The sequence below is a fragment of the Dreissena polymorpha genome, chromosome 14, assembly GCF_020536995.1.
Source record: "Dreissena polymorpha isolate Duluth1 chromosome 14, UMN_Dpol_1.0, whole genome shotgun sequence".
Taxonomy (NCBI): domain Eukaryota; kingdom Metazoa; phylum Mollusca; class Bivalvia; order Myida; family Dreissenidae; genus Dreissena; species Dreissena polymorpha.
The window spans coordinates 22,385,477-22,405,541 of NC_068368.1; the positions used below are offsets into that span (position 1 = coordinate 22,385,477).

The following is a 20,065-nucleotide window of genomic DNA, read 5'->3' on the forward strand; positions in this document are numbered from 1 at the left end:
AATAAATGTCAGAAAAGCCAGGTGAATCAGTTCTAAATGGACATGATGAAATATACATGTCCTGGAATAAAATTGTTATCGCATAATTGTAACTTGGTGTTATTTGCACAACTTAATCGCTGTAAGAAATTAATTGTTTACCACTTGCAATTAATTTCTCGTATTAATTATAGGTCATAGGTAACACTTGTTTACAGTAAAAAGGTGTGATGATGATGCCCGAAAACGTCTTTAAAGTACTGTACTGTACTAGTTACCAGTTTTATATTACTTAAATGATTTAACTTCTTGCTAATCATGATGTGATAAACTCTTACTTCGTGCCTGAAGTCAATCAAAAATAATGGGCGATAGTTAACCCCGCCCTCATGTGCATTCGCGTAACCAATTGGACGATGATCATCACAGTTTGACGACTGGAAAATTACCTGATAGATCCTTGTCAGCATTTAAATGACTGTGTAATGTGGCTAGAATAATCGATACGCACGTCTTATCAGTGGATTATCCATTACCCCATGTGATGTTTATGGCGATTACTTGTGAAAATAGGTACCGAGTGCTCTTTTATAACAGGGAATATTGATACACTGATAGAGAAACCTTGATTTTGTTTGACAATCTCCACTTTATTTTACTGAAAAATACACTGATCGGAAAATTTCATGCGCCCCGGGGACTCTGATTTCACAATTCAAGTGCCCCGGCAAGGGATCGTTAAATGGCCTGTGGAAAGCCCTGAAGTTGCTTTCTGAAGCAACATAGCAGTTATTAGCATTTTTCGAAACCTAAACACGAAACCTAAACACAAAGTGCGACAGACAGACGGACGGATGGTCCGATCACTATACACCCTCCTTAGAAGGCATAAAAAAAACAAGAGCAGTCTCCATAGGATGACATATGCCCCAGCAAAAAGCTTTGATAGAAGTTATGAGCATTTTTTTGAAACCTAAACGCAGATTTCCAAAGCTAAACGCAGACCCTAAGTTCAAGGTCAAAATTTGTGTGTGTATGGAAAGGCTTTGTCCATATGCACATGCATTCCAAATATGAAGGTTACATGTGAAGCGACATACCAGTTATGAGCATTTTTGGAAACCTAAACGCTAAGTGTGACGGAAAGACAGACAGACAGACGGTCCGATCCCTATATGCCTTCCTTCAGGGGCATAATTTTTTAATTTTTTTTACATATGATAATTAATAAATCTCTTATTACATTGTAATTAATTTATTCCTCATTGTAGACATTATATTTGAATGGTTTAATAGTAATGGGAACTAGAGCTTTGTCACAGACGTGACGAATACCCCCACATGCCGCATAGACACAGAATATTTTGCATGTTGTCTTCACAAAAAACAGCGACACCATGCTCAATGTTTAAAACGCACTTAGTGACCTCGTGACCTAGTTTTTGACCCGCCATGACCCATATTCAAGCTTGACCTAGACATCATCTAGATACAACTTCTGACCACGTTTGGTGAAGATCAGATGAAAACTACTTGAACAAGCAAATTCGTTGATATTGATATCACCCGCCAATATGCTTCTGGACACTCATTTTTTTTCACCATTTTGGGAATGGGGCTGGGTCCCTTTGGATTGGGAAAATTCGCGGCGTTTTGACTAAATTTGGGAAATTAGTGTTGTTGTTGTTTTGCTCACAAATGCTTAAAAATTGAAGAAACAAGTGTGTCCAGTATTATAATTACTAAGTTTGATTTTATATGGATGTGAGATGAACAAAATATTGATCTAAAAAAAAAAAAATAATTTTTTTTTTTTTTTTTTTTTGGTTCCATTGGGAATACACTGAATACGAACTGACAGACAGACCGACAGACAGACAAGCTCACTCCTATATACACCCCTGAACTTTGTTTGTGGGGGTATAATAATTTATTCCAATAATTATTAATTACATAAACAAGGCTATTGTCAAGCAATATTGTCCCCTACAGGTGAAACTCCACCATTGTCAGTTTTTTATTTTTATTTGTTGTAGTGTTTTTCCCAGGCCATTTTAGCATGGCGAAAAGCCACGCCGCCCTCCTGGATCGCCACTCTGCCCTTTTCAAAGGCAAATTTTGCCACGCGCCCTTCTTTTCAAAGGCAAATTTCGCCACACGCCCTTATCGATAAACATCTTTATTGCCTTTACGATCTAACTTGGTCCGCAAAATCAGCTTCCTTGATTGTCTGTGACGCTCTGACTGTGCTTGATTTACTCGAGAGACGTCAACATCTAATCGACTACATTAATCGAGTAGATTGAATCTAACAGTGCTCGATTTATAGGTAGTCAAACTGACTGCTCCAAAGCTGTGAATTAGTCATGCGTGAATAACCCCGTGTCAGTATCGATAATGCCGGAGGCTATGTCATACCAAGCGCACTGCATTGCATGCATTATTCAGTTATATCAAAACATATATTTTTACGCATAATTACATTTAAAACCACAAACAAATTTATTCTTTATCGTTTTTGTCTTTAAGATAATCAGATCTAATTATTAAAATAATTACTGAGACGTATACTAATTTAACAAAATGCGAATCGCGTATACGATTTAACGTTGCTATGGGCACCTGTCGCTTACATCATTTGACATTTTATCAACATGGCGGATTATACAGAATTAAATTGTGACTCGAAAAAAATGCAAATAACGTCGTAAACGATCGAATTAACGATGGAGATTATACATTGAGAAGGAATTAATGAAATGTATGTGATAATCAACGGTGCATAAAAATGTTTTAGATAGCAACAACATTATTTATTTATTTGTAAACTACTCGGTGGATTATGTCACGGAAACGAGTGTTTGCATATTGTTAGCGATCAATTTACTTGCAATGTTATTTTAAGCATCTGTCAAGATTATTGTTAGAAAATGGGATAAGACAAACATGGTTTCATTTATATGTTAGTGGATCTGTGTAAACTCAGATTCATATGCATATATTGCTTTATTATGTTTGTCGTGCTGTACAGTTTATTGAAACAGCATGGAACTAAAATGTACATTGCAAGGTAAATATATTAATATAAATCATAGTAAGTTAAATACATCTATGACCATTACATGTGCTTGTTTAAATGTTTTTTTTTCCACAACTGCTTCTGATGCGATTACATGTTTACCCGTAATTCAGGTATTCCGGGAACGGTTTTGCCCTTTTTTGCCTAAACTGCGCGCTAAAATGCCCTTTTTGAAAGTAATGCGCCATGCCCCTTTGCCCTCCTGGGAAAAACACTAAGATTAACTAAAGGTTGAATAAAAAAAAGCATTTTTTTTTTTTAAACCTTCAATTGGGAATTTTTAGGTCCCATTGGGAATGGGGCCGGAAACCGGCCCGATTAAGAACAAAAGAACCCTGATACTTAATGTTGTAGAGATTTTCTAAAATTTATAAAAACATGTATAACAAGATATGTGTTTGTCAGAAACACTATGTCCCCTACTGCGCCGCTTTGAAGCTATATATTTGACCTTTGACCTTGAAGGATGACCTTGACCTTTCACCACTCAAAATGTGCAGCTCCATGAGATACTCATGCATGCCAAATATCAAGTTGCTATCTTCAATATTGCAAAAGTATTCATTAAATGAACGATTTTGACCCATATATTTGACCTTGAAGGATGACCTTGACCTTTCACCACTCAAAATGTGCAGCTCCATGAGATACACATGCATGCCAAATACATGTATTAAGCTGCTATCTTGAATATTTCAAAAGTTATTGCAAATGTTAAAGTTGGGGCAAAAAAACAAACACACAAACCAGCAGACAGGGCAAAAACAATATGTCCACCACTCTAGTGGTGGGGGACATAAAAATCAAAATTAATCTTTTGACCACTCGGGCATAGCTCGGGGTTTTGATCCCCGACGACATGCTTTCAGCAGAGGACCACTATATGACATGTCAAATAACAAACCCCTGGGCCTTGCGGTTTCAGAGAAGAGATTTACTTAATCTTGCATAAGGAGAACAAGTTAACCTTAGTAATTTTTGAACCCAGGCAGTGTTCTTTTTCCTTCTTTAACCAGTACCGGGGAACGGTACCTTTCATTTTCGGTCCATTATTTTTGCCGGAAATTGTTGCATAGAAAGTCAACAAAACTTTTCAAAGGGGCGCAACTCTAACCGTCATGTAAAATGTGACTGGTTTCCATATTTGCGACGAGTGATTGATTTTAAAGTGTGAAAGAATTCCATTTTTGCTTAGTTTTCACAAACATTAACACCAAGAAACATTTGCAAAACATGGTACTAATATGCAGAAAAAAACCACAAGCAAAGTTGTTGATATACCCTGTCAAATAAATTTTGTTTACACAAAGGAAAATATAAGACTGATTTTTATTTTTGACAGGCAAACAAGCGGATGAAGTTACTTTAACATAGATTTATCAATAATATGCATATTCTAAGTATAAAAGGGGCAATAATTCTGTCAAATTGCTTGATACAGTTGTCTGCTCTTGTTTATAGGTTGGGGTCATGATCATTCATAAGTATGCAAAATATGAAAGCAATAATTATAAATATGTCAAGGGACACAGGAAATATTTGGGGTAGTACGCAAACTTTAACATAGATTTATCAATAATATTCATATTCGAAGTATAAAAGGGGCCATAATTCTGTCAATATGCTTGATACAGTTGTCTGCTCTTGTTTATAGGTTGGGGTCATGATGGTAAACAAGTATGCAAAATATGAAAGCAATATGTCAAAGGACATTGAAAATATTTGGGGTAGTACGCAAACTTTAACATTTGCACGCAAACGGACACGGGAACGGCAACACCGTGGTGAGTAGGATAGCTCCACTATATATATTTCATATATAATAGTCAAGCTAAACAAGATGCGTTTGTGAAACACAATGTCCCCCTATATGGCGTTTGACTTTGAAGGATGACCTTGACCTTGTGAAGGATGACCTTGACCTTTCACCACTCAAAATGTGCAGCTCCATGAGATACACATGCATGCCAAATGTCAAGTTGCTATATTCAATATTGCAAAAGTATTCATAAAATAAGCGATTTGGGCCACATATATTTGACCTCTGACCTTGAAGGATGACCTTGACCGTTCACCACTCAAAATGTGCAGCTCCATGAGATGCACATGCATGCCAAATATCAAGTTGCTATCTTCAATATTGCAAAAGTATTAATAAAATAAGCGATTTGGGCCACATAAATTTGACCTCTGACCTTGTTAGATGACCTTGACCTTTCACCACTCAAAATGTGCAGCTCCATGAGATACACATGCATGCCAAATATCAAGTTGCTATCTTCAATATTGCAAAAGTATTCATAAAATGAGCGATTTTGGCCATATATATTTGACCTCTGACCTTGAAGGATGACCTTGACCTTTCACCACTCAAAATGTGCAGCTTCATGAGATACACTACGCGACCCGTGATTTTTGCCGCGATTTTCGCATCACCGCAATCGATGCAACGTGACAAATTGCTGTGATTCCGAGCGACAAGAAAATTTGGGTGATGTCTCGGCGACCGTCGGGTGATGTATCTCGCTGTTACGCAATCAGCGCGAATCACCGCGAACCGCCGTGGTTCACCTTTTAAGAGATTTACATTAAGGGTTACACTACATTACATGTACATGTAACATATATGTATACACTTACATTATACATTGCAATAATAGAGCTTTTGTTGTTGCTGTATGCAATGGGAGTACAGGGTTTTTTTTTAGAAAAAGGGGAAGACGCTGGACGCTGGGTTAAAGGGGAAAATCGAGCGCGAAAGAGACATATTTGGGGAAAAAATAAAAACTGTTCATTTCAATGTCTATAACTGACCTACAGACTTCAGGTTTTTTTTTAGAAAAAGAGTCATGTCTCTGACCTTTTTGTTCTTTAACACATGAACAAGTATGATATTAAAGTCAAAGTCCTAAATAAAGTTGCAGGGGTAGATCTAATAATGGGAAATGTTTTCAACTTGGGCCGGGGAACGATGTCAATATTGTGATTTCAATTTCATGATGAATGGGTTGACGATCTAGATCTGCTACAGTATTGGAAGGGAAAGGTGCGGCAGCTGCCGATTGTCTACTTTCACTTTCACAATAATCCGACAGTATTAATCGATGTTGATTACATGTACCTCCGAATCCTGATGGGTTTCAACGGTTTTTGATGATTCATTCTTAAAAAATACGTCAACGCAATTAATATTTTCTGAGTCTGAACGTTTTATTTTGTTCGTGTATGAACGCCAATTGTGAGACTTTTTCTGTTTTAACGTTTATATCTTGGCTTTCACATAACCCGGATGAAAATTCGACTGGTTTCCGTTAATTAATTGACGAAACACCCTTCTCGCGCAAGACCGGAATCCAGTAAAATAGTCACATGATTAATACGATTAGTTGCCCGTTTTCCATGACGTAATTTAAGAGCTATATATAGAATCACTGGGATTCCCAGATTTGAGTGTTCGTCGGGAGAGAGAGAGAGAGAGAGATCGTTGTACATGGTACAAATTGGATAAGCGTCGACTTCCCAAAAGAAAAAAAAATTTCTTTGAGGGTAAAATATTATATTTTGGTGAAAAATTATATTTTTGGAGGGGAAATGGTATTTTTAGGGGAAAAATTCTGGTAGGGGAAGACGCCGAATATCGGCGTCACTTTCTTAGTAAAAAAAACCCCTGGAGTATTAGCTAAAATACTCCCGTTCCGACATGAACGTGATGAAGTAATGTCGGAAGCTTTAACAGCTCCAAATTAATATAACAGCGCAGAAGAATGATCATGCAATAATTATTTAACATAACATGTAAACATTATTTAACTAATTGCATTAGCAGAATGTTTATTAAAACTTACAATCAATTATATTCCAGGCCCGAATACACTACCACTGTTCAAATTCCATATTGTTGCAATATACATGTAGCGTAGCACTGTGTAAATTGAAAGTTGCATAGTGTTTCGTCATTGGTCGGTTATAAATACCTTTTTTCTCTACATGGTATTTGATTTCGACGAAACCAATAGTTTGGTAATTTACGAGAAATATGATATAAGTTTTCCATTTAAACTTTGATCTTTCCGTGTGTGTTAATTGACGTTATTAATTATGTTAATACTTATTTTTGCATTTCATTAAGAATTATAACGTGTTGCCCTTTTGTTAACAGTGTTTAGCAAAATATTCGCGCGAAATTGTTTAAGTAACACTTTCATTTAAAGGTTAAATGTAATCGGTAGATTACATCTATTTATTTGGACTAAAATATGCTATACTTATTTATTTTCTGTTTCAGGCTCCAATGCGGATAACTCGTGTTACTCGCGTTACTTTCCGAGCGTTGTACATACATTCACAATGCTTGATAAGCCGGAAATCGGAAATACATTACTGTTCTATTTTTACGTACATGTTATTATGCCATCGTGGTTTATTGTTGTTTTTACATCATTGCCTATATATTAAAGCCGTTAAACATTGTAATTGTTTTGCTGGAAAAAAACACGAGTATATCAACGTAGCACTTAGCGTTCCCAGAGTTCAATAAATTTATGATGATGTATAATGTACATGCATTTCTCTGGGTTTTTAACGCCAACAGGGGTTTTTTTTACTAAGAAAGTGACGCCGATATTCGGCGTCTTCCACTACCAGAATTTTTCCCCTAAAAAAACCCATTTCCCCTCCAAAAATATAATTTTTCACCAAAATATAATATTTTACCCTCAAAGAACTGTTTTTTTTCTTTTGGGAAGTCGACACTTATACAATTTGTACGATGTACAACGATCTCGCTCTCTCTCTCTCTCTCCCGACGAACACTCAAATCTGGAAATCCCAGTGATTCTATATAAAGCTCTTAAATTACGTCATGGAAACCGGGCAACTAATCGTATTTATCATGTGACTATTTTACTGGACTCCGGTCTTGCTCGAGAAGGGTGTTTCGTCAATTAATTACCGGAAACCAGTCGAATTTTCATCCAGGTTATGTGAAAGCCAAGATATAAACTGAAAAAAGTCTCACAATTGGCGTTCATACACAAACAAAATAAAACGTTCGGACTCGGCAAATATTAATTGTGTTGACGCATTTTTTAAGAATGAATCATCAAAAACCGTTGAAACCCAGCAGGATTCGGAGGTACATGTAATCAACATCGATTAATACTGTCGGATTATTGTGAAAGTGAAAGTAGACAATCGGCAGCTGCCGCACCTTTCCCTTCCAATACTCATTATACTGTAGCAGATCTAGATCGTCAACCCATTCATCATGAAATTGAAATCACAATATTGACATCGTTCCCCGGCCCCAGTTGAAAACATTTCCCATTATTAGAGCTACCCCTGCAACCTTATTTAGGACTTTGACTTTAATATCATACTTGGTCATGTGTTTAAGAACAAAAAGGTCAGAGACATGCCTCTTTTTCTAAAAAAAAAACCCTGAAGTCTATAGGTGAGTTATAGACATTGAAATGAACAGTTTTTATTTTTTTACCCAAATATGTCTCTTTCGCACTCGATTTTCCCCTTTTACCCAGCGTCCAGCGTCTTCCCCTTTTTCTAAAAAAAAACCCCTGGCCAAAAACAAAAACCCCTTAACATTTGATTATTTAGTGTGTACTGTCCAGCGGGTGATAGTGTTTGTTCAAGTGTCTAATTGGCACTATTTGTACGTGTTCAAACTGTGAAAAGATGTGACAATCACAGAACCAACAGGATGGCGCTGCCAATTAAGTGCGATAATGGATCAAAGGGCATTGACAAAAAATAACAGTTTGGATATATTTTTCGGCGTTTACTCAGATGGTCTCTCACAACAAAAAAACTATACAAGTCAAGGTATTATGTTTTACAGTACACTCCACGCGTTTTCCCCAAAAAACGCGCTCCCTCCGCGGGTTTTTTCTGCTAGCGAGTGTTCACGCGGCGTTGGAAGAGCGAGGTGAACTCAATAAAACGCTCGGCGTTACGCCGCGTTCGCTAATTCCCGCGGCGTGTATTACTTTAGGCTAGTCGGTAAATGCAGACACTTTCCGTTCTTATCAGTGATCGCCGCGCAACGCCGCGTTAGCAGTGTGCTACTGGGCATGCCAAAAAATAAAAACATTGTTATAATAAATTGTTTAAATACTGTAGTACATGTATAAAAAAGATAATTGTATAGAAAATTAATACGTATTAAAATTGTTTTTTAATTCACAGGTACGTCTACAATATGAAATAGTCTAATATAATACATTTGACAAATTAATATTTAAATCAAAACACATATGACACAAGAATAAATGTTCCGTAAAATTTCCAAATGAGAATAATAATTTGTAATCCGAAACACACTACGATTTTTAGTTGTTAACACGACGTTTACAAATGCTTCCAATATACAGTCATCATTAGATTTCCCGACAAAAGCGCGCGAAAATTATGCTGCAATGTACAAGGTCAAGGTACAATTTATACTCCTGCAAAGCGTGCGTGTATTGATTCTTTTATACAAACTTTGTAGCGCAGAGAACATTGAATTTTGTTGATTTCGGTTAAAAGTTTCTTTGGTATTTATTAACGAAATTATATCGCGAATAAGTTGATATTTCCTCTAAAATAATTTCAAATCTAACACGCCGAATCTTTATCGTTACGGTATTTTAGTAGAGTAATTATTTTAACACTAATTGTACTATCAACGGATTAAAGAAGACATCTGGGCGGAACTGGATTTTAACTGTTTGACGTTATGAAAACACGCAAAGCTTGTCTACTGACCTATTGTGTAGACTGCTGTCTGCGGTGTTTTGACAAAAGGGATTAACATGTGTGAATGTCACTCTGCCGATTTGGTCCATAATTACTGGTAAACATTGTTTAGAATGTCGACGCAACAAGAATACAACTGTGAATATTAAATGCAATTATCAACTCAATAGTTACCACCTTTTAGCAATCAATGGAATAACCTACAAACAAAGAGAAAATCAATGCATTAGCGAGCAGAGAATTGACTTTGTTCCGCCAATTAAAACCATTCCTTATGCATTCGTTGAACGTGTTTACTTGAGTAAGTTATGCCTTTAGACAGGAAGCGGCTTTTCTTTGATTACGTCAAACTGTCAATTCACACAGATTTGCGAGATTTTTAAGGTCCTTGGTCATTTGTATACATGTTCAGTATAGAAAATCACCTGCTAACATGAAAACTTTGGATTAAATTATCAAAATAAAAACAATATTGCAAACTGTGTTTATATTAATTGGTAAGTATTAGTTAAAAGACGACGTTTTGTGTGTCGTAAATCAACGAGTTTTCTATACAACAACAACTTCTTCTACGACCACGTCGGGATCGATCTATCTTGGTTGTTTTTTTTAATTGTAAATATTATACTACGTGTACATGTATGTAATTGTAATAAATGTAATTTTATTTGAAAATCAGGAATCAACAAAATAAAATTGATCGTTATCTCGTAAAACGCGGAGTTTCCCCAGCGTTGCCAACGCGGAGGGCCGCCGCGTCGGCTTATCAGTTTTGCCGATCGTTAACCGCCGCGTCCAAAATCATGCAAACGCCGCGTCTAGCGGGATTTTCTTAATCTCCCTCCAGGTCGAAACCCGCGGAGTATGGAGGGAAATTGGGGAAAACGCGTGGAGTGTACTGTACTTCTATCAGTAACGATACGGATACGGCGTGTTTGATTTGAATTGACTTTAATAGAAATATCAAATTGTTGGCGATATAACTGTTTTAAAAATACCAAAGAAACATTTAACCGAAATCAACAGAATTCAATGTTCTCTGCGCTACGCAGTTTGTATAAAAATCAATACTTGTACACTCGTATACCTTGACCTTGTACATTGCCGCATAATTTTCGCGCTCTTTTGTAGGGAAATATACATGATGACTATATTGAAAGCATTTGTAAACGTCGTGTTAACATTAAAACATCGGAAGTGTGTTTCGGATTATAAATTTTTATTCTCATTTGGGAATTTAACGGAACATTTATACTTATGGTATATTTGTTTTGAATTGTATATTAATTTGTTACAACGCTTTACGTGTGAAAAAAATGTTTTGATAATATTATGCATTAATAGCACATTTTCCAGAAGGAAAACGTTTTTTACATGAAGGCGTATGACGCAATAAAACGTTTTTTTGTAAGATCGTATTGTATCAATCAAAATTTAAATACGCTCGTCCAATGAAAGCTGTGTCCCACATTATGCGCTGTACTCTTTACACTTCTGAAAAATGGCGTAGTCATATGGTTGTTTTAATGAAATTCTCAAACATATTTACTGACATAAATGTTCAAGATTATTTTTTTGATGTTGGATTATCAGATAATTGTGAACATAAGAAGCGTTATGTACATGTATAAAGTTATCGATACGATTCGGTTTCTATGCATGAATTGGCGAGTCATCGTTGTCACTGCGATCACGGAGAATTGCGGCGAATCACCACAACATTGAGGGGATTTAGCGCGAAGATTATATTGCTCTCGCGCGACGTCGGAGTGGCGAGTCACGTGAAATAGCTGTGATTTTCCACCGAAAAAGCAAAATGCCCGCCTTGACTTCGCAAATTAGGCAAAAATCATTGGTCGCGTAGTGTACACATGCATGCCAAATATGAAGTTGCTATCTTCAATATAGCAAAAGTTATTGCAAAATGTTAAAGTTGGCGCAAACAGACAGACCAACATACAGACCAACAGACCAACGGACAGGGCAAAAACAATATGTCCCCCACTACTATAGTGGCGGACATAAAAATGTCTTCACATTTAACTGATCTCAAATCCAGGTCTATTAGTTGACCCTTAGTATATATTGTACTGAAATCCATTTTATTCTCAATTTAAAAGTTTGTGTAAACAAAAAATAAACAAGAGTGCCAAACTGTCACAAGATACGCCCGTTTGAAGGTTTTGGACAACTTGATAACTTTACCATGAACCATATTTGAACTTGACCTACATATCATCTAGACGCAACTTCTGACCAAATTTGGTGAAGATCAGATGAAAACTACTTCAATTAGAGAGCAGAAACCATGCATTATGCTTGAAATGCACTAAGTGAACTCATGATCTAGTTTTTGACCCGGCATGACCCATATTTGAACTTGACCTAGATATTTTCTAGACACAACTTCTGACCAAATTTGGTGAAGATTGGATGAAAACTACTTCAATTAGAGAGCGGACACCATGCTAAATCCTTGAAATGCACCAAGTGACCATGTGACCTAGTTTTTGACCGTGCATGACCCATATTCTAACTTGACCTAGATATTGTCTAGATACAACGTCTGACCAAGTATGGTGATTATCGGATGAAAACTACTTCTATTACTGCTAAATGCTTGAAATGCACTAAGTGACCCCGTGACCTAGTTTTTGACCTGGCATGACCTATATTCAAACATGACCTAGATATTGTCCAGATACAACTTCTGACCAAGTTTGGTGAAGATCGGATAAAAACTACTTCAATTAGAGAGCGGACCCCTTGCTAAATGCTTGAAATGCACTTAGTGACCCTGTGACCTAGTTTTTGACCCGGCATAACCCATACTCGAACTTGACCTAGATATTGTCTAGATAAAACTTCTGACCAAGTTTGGTGAAGATCGGATGAAAACTATTTGAATTAGAGAGCGGACACTGCTCTGGACGCCGCCCGCCCACCCATCCGCCAAGGTGAAACTATAATACATCCCGTTTTTTTTAAACGGGCGTATAAAAACATTCATTTCCCAATTTTAGTCAAAACAACACGATTTTCCCAATGCACTGTTTCCGTCCTGGGTCATTTTAGGCTTTTGTTTACTTTTTGCAGCAATGCTAAGTCTTTTGTGAAACTATATGAGCATTCAAACAGAAGAAATCAGTGAAAAGGAACATAAAACACACCACTGATTATATAAACTATAAACTGTACTCACCGCAGCTTCTTATTCCATCACTTGAGACCGTGATCAGCGACTTAAATCCATCACAAGCAAGCCGTACCAAACCCCCACTCCCCTACCCATACACTCGCTAAAACCTAAACTCACCATTCCTAGAAGTCTGTCTGACAGAGCGAGAGCTGTCCATAGTCCGAGACCCATCACTGTCCCGCCGCGACCGACTAGAGTTGTGTTTAGAATTTGAGTGATCACAATAAACACCATCGTCTGTCCGTCTGTCCTTGTGCTCAGGGGTCTGTTTACAAGATCTGCTGTTCTCCGTCTGCTGCAACTTAGTCTGACTCTGCTGCAATTTCTCGAACAGGTACAGTTTATCGGGTTTAGGGTTCCCGTCAACCACAAGGTGCTTGAGGTCACCCAAATGTTTCTCGCGCTTTTCAAGTCCGCCACTAGAATGCCGTAATTTACCATCTGCAACAGTGTACAACATGTTTTATCAAAGAAATTGATTTTATTTAATTAAAAAATATTAAACACTACACAGTTAATTGACATTAAAATGAAAATCAATAGGGGTCATCTGCTAGTCATGATCAATCTACCTATGAAGTTTCATGATCCTAGGCATAAGCGTTCTTGAATTATCATCCGGAAACCATTTTACTATTTCGGGTCACAGTGACCTTGACCTTTGACCTAGTGACCTCAAAATCAATAGGGGTCATCTGCGAGTCATGATCAATGTACCTATGAAGTTTCATGATCCTAGGCCTAAGCGTTCTTGAGTTATCGTCTGACAACCACCTGGTGGACGGACCGACAGACATGAGCAAAGCAATATACCCCCTCTTCTTCATAGGGGGCATAAATATTGTAGTGTGTGTGTGCCCCCATTTAAAGAGCTAAAATTTGTTCAAGAAATTATGGGACAGTCCTTGAGTATCATATCGTTGCTGTCGTTCTCAAACCTCGTAGCTCCAAAATTTTCAAAATATTTTTTTCGTCTTTTCGAATATATTAAGTCTGGCGCTTGTTTTGTGCTATATCTCGTAGCTCTACGCTACGCCAATCAGAGCCCTTGAAAAAGCCACGTGACGAAATGTTGTAGAATGATTGTTGGCTTTTTTCCCGGCGAAAAGTCGTAGCGACGCCATTTCACCTATAGGTACGTCGTTTCGTTGGGACAAATTTGACAAAAACGTTTTTATAAAAAACATTATTTGCAACTTCGAGGTTTCCGATCAGGACGAATTGTCGGTTTTTTCCCTCTCCTGAAAAGTTGGCATTTTGTAGCTACAAGGTTTGAGATTGACAGCGACGATATTATCCCTGTTGCTTATTTTCAATATATCATGTGATAAATATTTCATACTCGATGTGTTTTCTGTTAAATGCAATCTATAAAACTAGCTTCACTATGTAAATTTAGATAATTTATTGAAACTACTTATAAAATTTGCTATTGTAATGTAGTCAGATTTAAACAAGTGCATGCCAAGGTGCCAGGGAACAAGGTATGACCTAAATGCTTATCCCATTAGACTTAGCTGGAGAACAGAAACTGAATTGCTTCAAGACTCTTCTAACTAAACGTTGTCTCAAATATCGCCTAGAAAACTTTAATATGTAAAACAAGAGATGTGTTCGTCAGAAACACAATGCCCCCTACTGCGCCGCTTTGAAATAAAAAAAATATTATTTTTAGTTTTTGACCATTGACCTTGAAGGATGAATTTGACCTGAAACTTCCACCACTCAAAATGTGCAGATTCATGAGATACACATGCATGCTAAATATCAAGTTGCTATCTTCAATATTGCAAAAGTTATGGCCAATGTTAAAGCTTTTTTTCTCGGATGGACGGACAGACTGACATACTGACTGATGTACAGTTCAACTGCTATATGCCACCCTACCGGGGGCATAAAAACACACACTTATATGCAACAACAGCAGTAAAACAACTTTCACATGCCACAACAGCAACTCAAAATCGCACAAATTAATCACAGAAGTGAGGGGTACAAACCTTTTGAATGTTTGTCATTACTTGCCCTGGATTCTGTGGATTGTCTTTCTGGTCTGGTTGCAGAGCTGTAAGATAACAATAACACTGAGCTGTAAGATAGTAGTAACACTGAGCTGTAAGATAACAGTAACACTGAGCTGTAAGATTACAATAACACTGAGATGTAAGATAACAGTAACACTGAGCTGTAAGATTACAGTTACACTGAGCTGTAAGATAACAATAACACTGAGCTGTAAGATAGTAGTAACACTGAGCTGTAAGATAACAGTAACACTGAGCTGTAAGATTACAGTTACACTGAGCTGTAAGATAACAATAACACTGAGATGTAAGATAACAATAAAACTGAGATGTAAGATAACAATAACAATGAGATGTAAGATAGCAGTAACACTGAGCTGTAAGATAACAATAACACTGAGCTGTAAGATAACAATAACACTGAGCTGTAAGATAACAATCACGGAATGAGTCTAAGAGTTTTAGCACAAAGTGATCAATACCAGAGACGCTTTATGGGAAAACTGGGCTTTATGCACATGTATACATTGTCATCCCAGATGAGCCTGTGCAAGAGAGTAAGTGTCCCTGAACTAAGTACACGTCATAATTTTCTATAATGACTTTAAACAAAACAAAATCAGACATTACTTAACATTTCTGTCATGACCCAATCGATTATGCCGTTTTATGAGCCTAATCTTTGTGCGTGTTAAAAACTAACAGATAAACTGCAGGAAAACTGTTTCAAACTTATCTAAAATGCTAGCGGCCTGGACATTCTACCAATATTGAAATTGACTTGTCATACATAATTCTACTCGCCCCTGTGACATCAGCAACAACTAATTTCTATCCTAAGCTACAACAACATGGTTAATTGAATGATGTCTTACGCATCGTTCCAGTCGCGGGGTTTCTCCCACTGTGACACCTCGGTCTTGAGGTTGTAGTAATACTTCTTGCCCCCCTTGCTGAGGTGCTCTGACCAGTCACCGTAAGTACGGATAGCTGACTTCTGCACCTGGAATCAAACAACCATAGTTCTTATTGCATAAAATAAATGAGTCTGGGGTATGGGTAAACCAGATTTACAGGGCCCTCAATCTATTAAATCTGCCGCCGTCCCACACCTGAAAAGTATACTTTTTTCCCCTTTTGGGGTGAAAATTCCCCCTAAAAAAAAAAAAAAAAAAAAAAAAATTTTTGTTTTAGAAAGATGTGTCTCATGATTATTATATCTCAATTCTATTTCAATTTAATCTTTGCAAACATACTAAATTATGAAAAATGCAATGAATATAGTGCAAACATGTACAAATGTAATAATGAGAGAGTAAGTAAAAAAATCCCCCAAAAAGGGAAACGCCACAAAAATTCCCCCTCCTAAGGGCTGCGGACCCCTTCCCCCAAAGTAGTGTGAGGGCGCTGATTTAATGCATGCCGTGAAGTGGCGTCCCAGATTAGTCTGTGCAGTCCGCACAGATCTAGCACCCTGTAACAAATACCAGTCCGCACAGATTTAGCACCCTGTAACAAATACTAACAGTTTTGATCAAGAGTGATTAAGATCGTTATCAATGGGACATGTGGCAGTTTTGGCTTTTTGAAAAGGGCAATGCGGCTCTTGCAATGCCCTGCTAAAAATGCTAGAGTAAAACACTACCTTTGCATTAGGGCTGCAACAATATACCGGTATATCGGTATATATCGCAATACGCAATCCGCATATTGTATTGCGATATGATTTTCATCATACCGGTACGAAAATTTTACAAAAATTCATTCACATTTCGTCCAGAAAAGCCATCCGAAATAATGATAAAAAGGTAAACAAAACAAAGCAGTGTAAATTATTTTTACGTAAAAAAAGCATTCTAAAAAGCGTATTATACGGAGTAGCATTGTTACATGGGAGCATTCATTCGATGCTTTTGAACAGATTATCGTTGAATTAATTGCGCACAGCTGTAAATGTTTCGTTCGATTCTGATTTGAGCATTATTTGTAATCCGAATTTCGGAAACACGCTTCCAAATTTGAATGCTAACGCGACAATAAAAAATTATAGCGTCAAATAAAAAGTGCTTTATCCTTTGTCTCAATAAAAAGCGCGCGAAAATTATACAGACATGTAGAACGTCGCATGGAAAGTATGGGTGTATTTTGTGCTGTATAAAAACGGGAACATCACGTCAGCTGAATTACACGTGTTCAGTGGGAAAAACGCCCCGGTTGGACGTTATTTCATCACATCTTTAAATAGTAACAATTGCAAAAATGTATTTGATACTTAAGAAAATTTGCAAATGTTTGTGTTTCTTATTATTCTTGAGCACATTTATAGTAAATATTTACCAGAATTTGCTTTAAAATTGGAATTTATGGGATTATTGGGTAATTGGCAAGTTATAATTTTGGTACAAGTTAGCAATATATTGCGATATATTGCAATACGGGATTTTGAACTGACAATATATTGCAATACGGTTTTTGGCGTATTGTTGCAGCACTACTTTGCATGCATAGTAACATAGACAAAGAGCACAAACGTGGCAGATACCCTTGCACTGCTTTAACCATTTCCCCCATAAGAAGCAAAGTTGAAATGGCTTTTGCAACCAGCATAAAACCAGAACAGACTGCGACTTGCAATAATTGCAAACATGTCCATTGTTGAGTTCAAAGGCACATAAAGTACTGTTACACACACTTCATGACTTCATGGTGATATGCTAATATTCAAATTTGAACATTCAAATTAATCTCTTGAGAACTGCAGATGTTTGATCTTCATAAGACAACCCCTTTTCAACTTGGCTTACTGACAATTGAAGCATCACAATAAAGAGCAGCATATTATTTTCAGGAGTGAAACGTCTCAAGGCATGGCTTTCATTGACTTAAGAAATCTGGAAGTTTAAACTTGCTGCTCTCAGCTTTAAGAATTTCTGAGTATTCCAGAAAAATATTAGAAATTGATGTACAGATAGTTTTAAAAAGGTCACTAGTTTTTTCCAACACCTTTACAAACTGTTAAAGAAGTGCATAACAAGATAAATGACAGAAGGTTTTGTGTAACTTGTTCATTTTTTCTTGATGGAACTTCCATCACTGCAATTTTTATGTACTAATAATATACAGGTAGTTACTTAAGAGGTAACGTGACAAAATCTGGGGTAAATAAGATTCAAGCTTTTCTTCTAGCAAGGCTTATAACTGGTTTAAACCCTCAATGCTTTGCATTGACTGTTCCAAGGCGGTGACCCCAGTTTTATTCATATTTTGTGTTTATGTTGGTTTGTATTGTGCTGTATTGTGCTGTTTTGTACTGTTTGGGCAATCGGTTACTTGCCTTAAATAAAGGACCAACTAATTGTTTTTAATGAGAATTCAATACTGCTCCAGCAGCTGGAGTTTCACTTCTTTATATTGTTAAAATGAACTTCGTTCTGTGATAACTAAGCTTAATGCATGTGCGTTAAGTGTCGTCCCAGATCAGTCTGCGCAGTTTTCACAGGCTTATCAGGGACGAGACTTTCCATCGAACTTGGGATTTAAATTTTGAATAGACTTCCTTTACACCCAAAATTGCCATACAATAATTAAGAGCTGTCCCTGATTAGCCTGTGCGGACTACAGAGGCTAATCTGACGTAACACTTCACACAGCTGCTTTAAGCAAAGTTTTCCCAGAAAAAAAGCTAAAATTATCACTTGCTTTAATCATCGAAATTGCTGAGAAATACCTCGTTTTTGTCTTTTGCTGCTCCAGTATTCTTGCCTTTGTCCGGTATAACCGGAATAACATGACCAGAGTTTGCTTGGTTACTACGTCCGTCCGAGTTGTTGAGAGTGCTAGATTTCCTCCCGGGGGAGTTCTCTGAGCCTGATAAAAAAGAAACAATATTTTATTTGCGTCAACATGTATCCAGCAATTTTTTTCCTTCTTTATTAATTACTGGAAAATGGCCCAATTCCCAATAAGGAATAAACTACAAATTTCCCAATTGCTGTCCAAAAAATTCCCAATATAAGGTTTCCAAATGAAATATATCAATTTTTTTTAATAAATGATATGCAACATTAAGTTAATTTTTCTATGCAGCTCTATGGATTGAACCTTAGTTTATATAATTTTGACAACTTGACAACATTAAGTTATGAATTTAAAAGTATCTGTGATCAAAAAAATCTAATACACCAAGTTCCTAATTGAAGGCTTCACTACGTATGCAAATTTTCCCAATTTCAGGGTTTTTGGCGTTAATTTTATCAAATTGGGCTGGTACCGTGATGGACAAAAACTCGCTGGTATCAGTTCATCCGATGATGATTGCTTATGTTGAGATCTCTTTTAAGAGTGACTGCAAAATGTTTCAACATAATTATTTATGTATTGTTGTACCCCAAGTATAATTTGTTTCTAAATAAGATGTCAGACAGATAATCTTAAATCACCAACAAAAAAAGCCAATTGGGTAAATTGAATACATGAATAGGTGAAAAAACATCAAAATATGATTTCTGCCGAATTAATGAGCCCCAAATTTGATCAATTTTCTTCATTAAAGTTTTTCAATTCTATAACAAGCCTGGTTCTTGGAAATCAGGGCTTATTGCATGTGCGTACAGAGTCATACCACTGTAGTAATTAATTGTATAAACACAGGGTTTTTTTTGGCCCGATTTTATATCCGAAATTCGGCTATGTTCCCAATCCCAAAAAGTATACTTTTTTCCCAAAATGTGGCAAAAAATTGCCAATTGCCAAAAAAAAAAAAAAATTTTTTTTTTTTTTTAAAGAAGTCTTATGTGTATTTTATCTCAATTTTAATTCAATTACATCTAACAAAGTATTATATGATTTTTTTTTCTTTTAATTTGAATGATTATAAAGATTTAAATCAAATTTAGTATTTCCCTAATCAGTGGACTTTTCTTGTGGAAAAAAAGGCTAATGAATTTATTTTCCCAATTTCATGAAAATGCCAATAAAATTCCCAATTCCAAAGCCATGGGCTATCTTCCCAAAAAGTGGAAAAAAAAAACT

General features: G+C 36.6%; 1 protein-coding gene across 1 annotated transcript in view; it reads right to left on the reverse strand.

Moving 5' to 3' along the window:
- LOC127857844 (WW domain-containing adapter protein with coiled-coil-like) overlaps nt 1-20,065 on the reverse strand; it is a 47,340-nt gene that overhangs the window by 22,443 nt on the left and 4,832 nt on the right. The window contains exons 4-7 of the mRNA XM_052394531.1: nt 18,762-18,901; nt 15,910-16,037; nt 15,011-15,075; nt 13,128-13,451 (exon numbers count right to left, since the gene is read on the reverse strand). Of these exons, the coding sequence (XP_052250491.1) occupies nt 13,128-13,451; nt 15,011-15,075; nt 15,910-16,037; nt 18,762-18,901 (657 nt within the window). The remainder of the gene's footprint in view (nt 1-13,127; nt 13,452-15,010; nt 15,076-15,909; nt 16,038-18,761; nt 18,902-20,065) is intronic.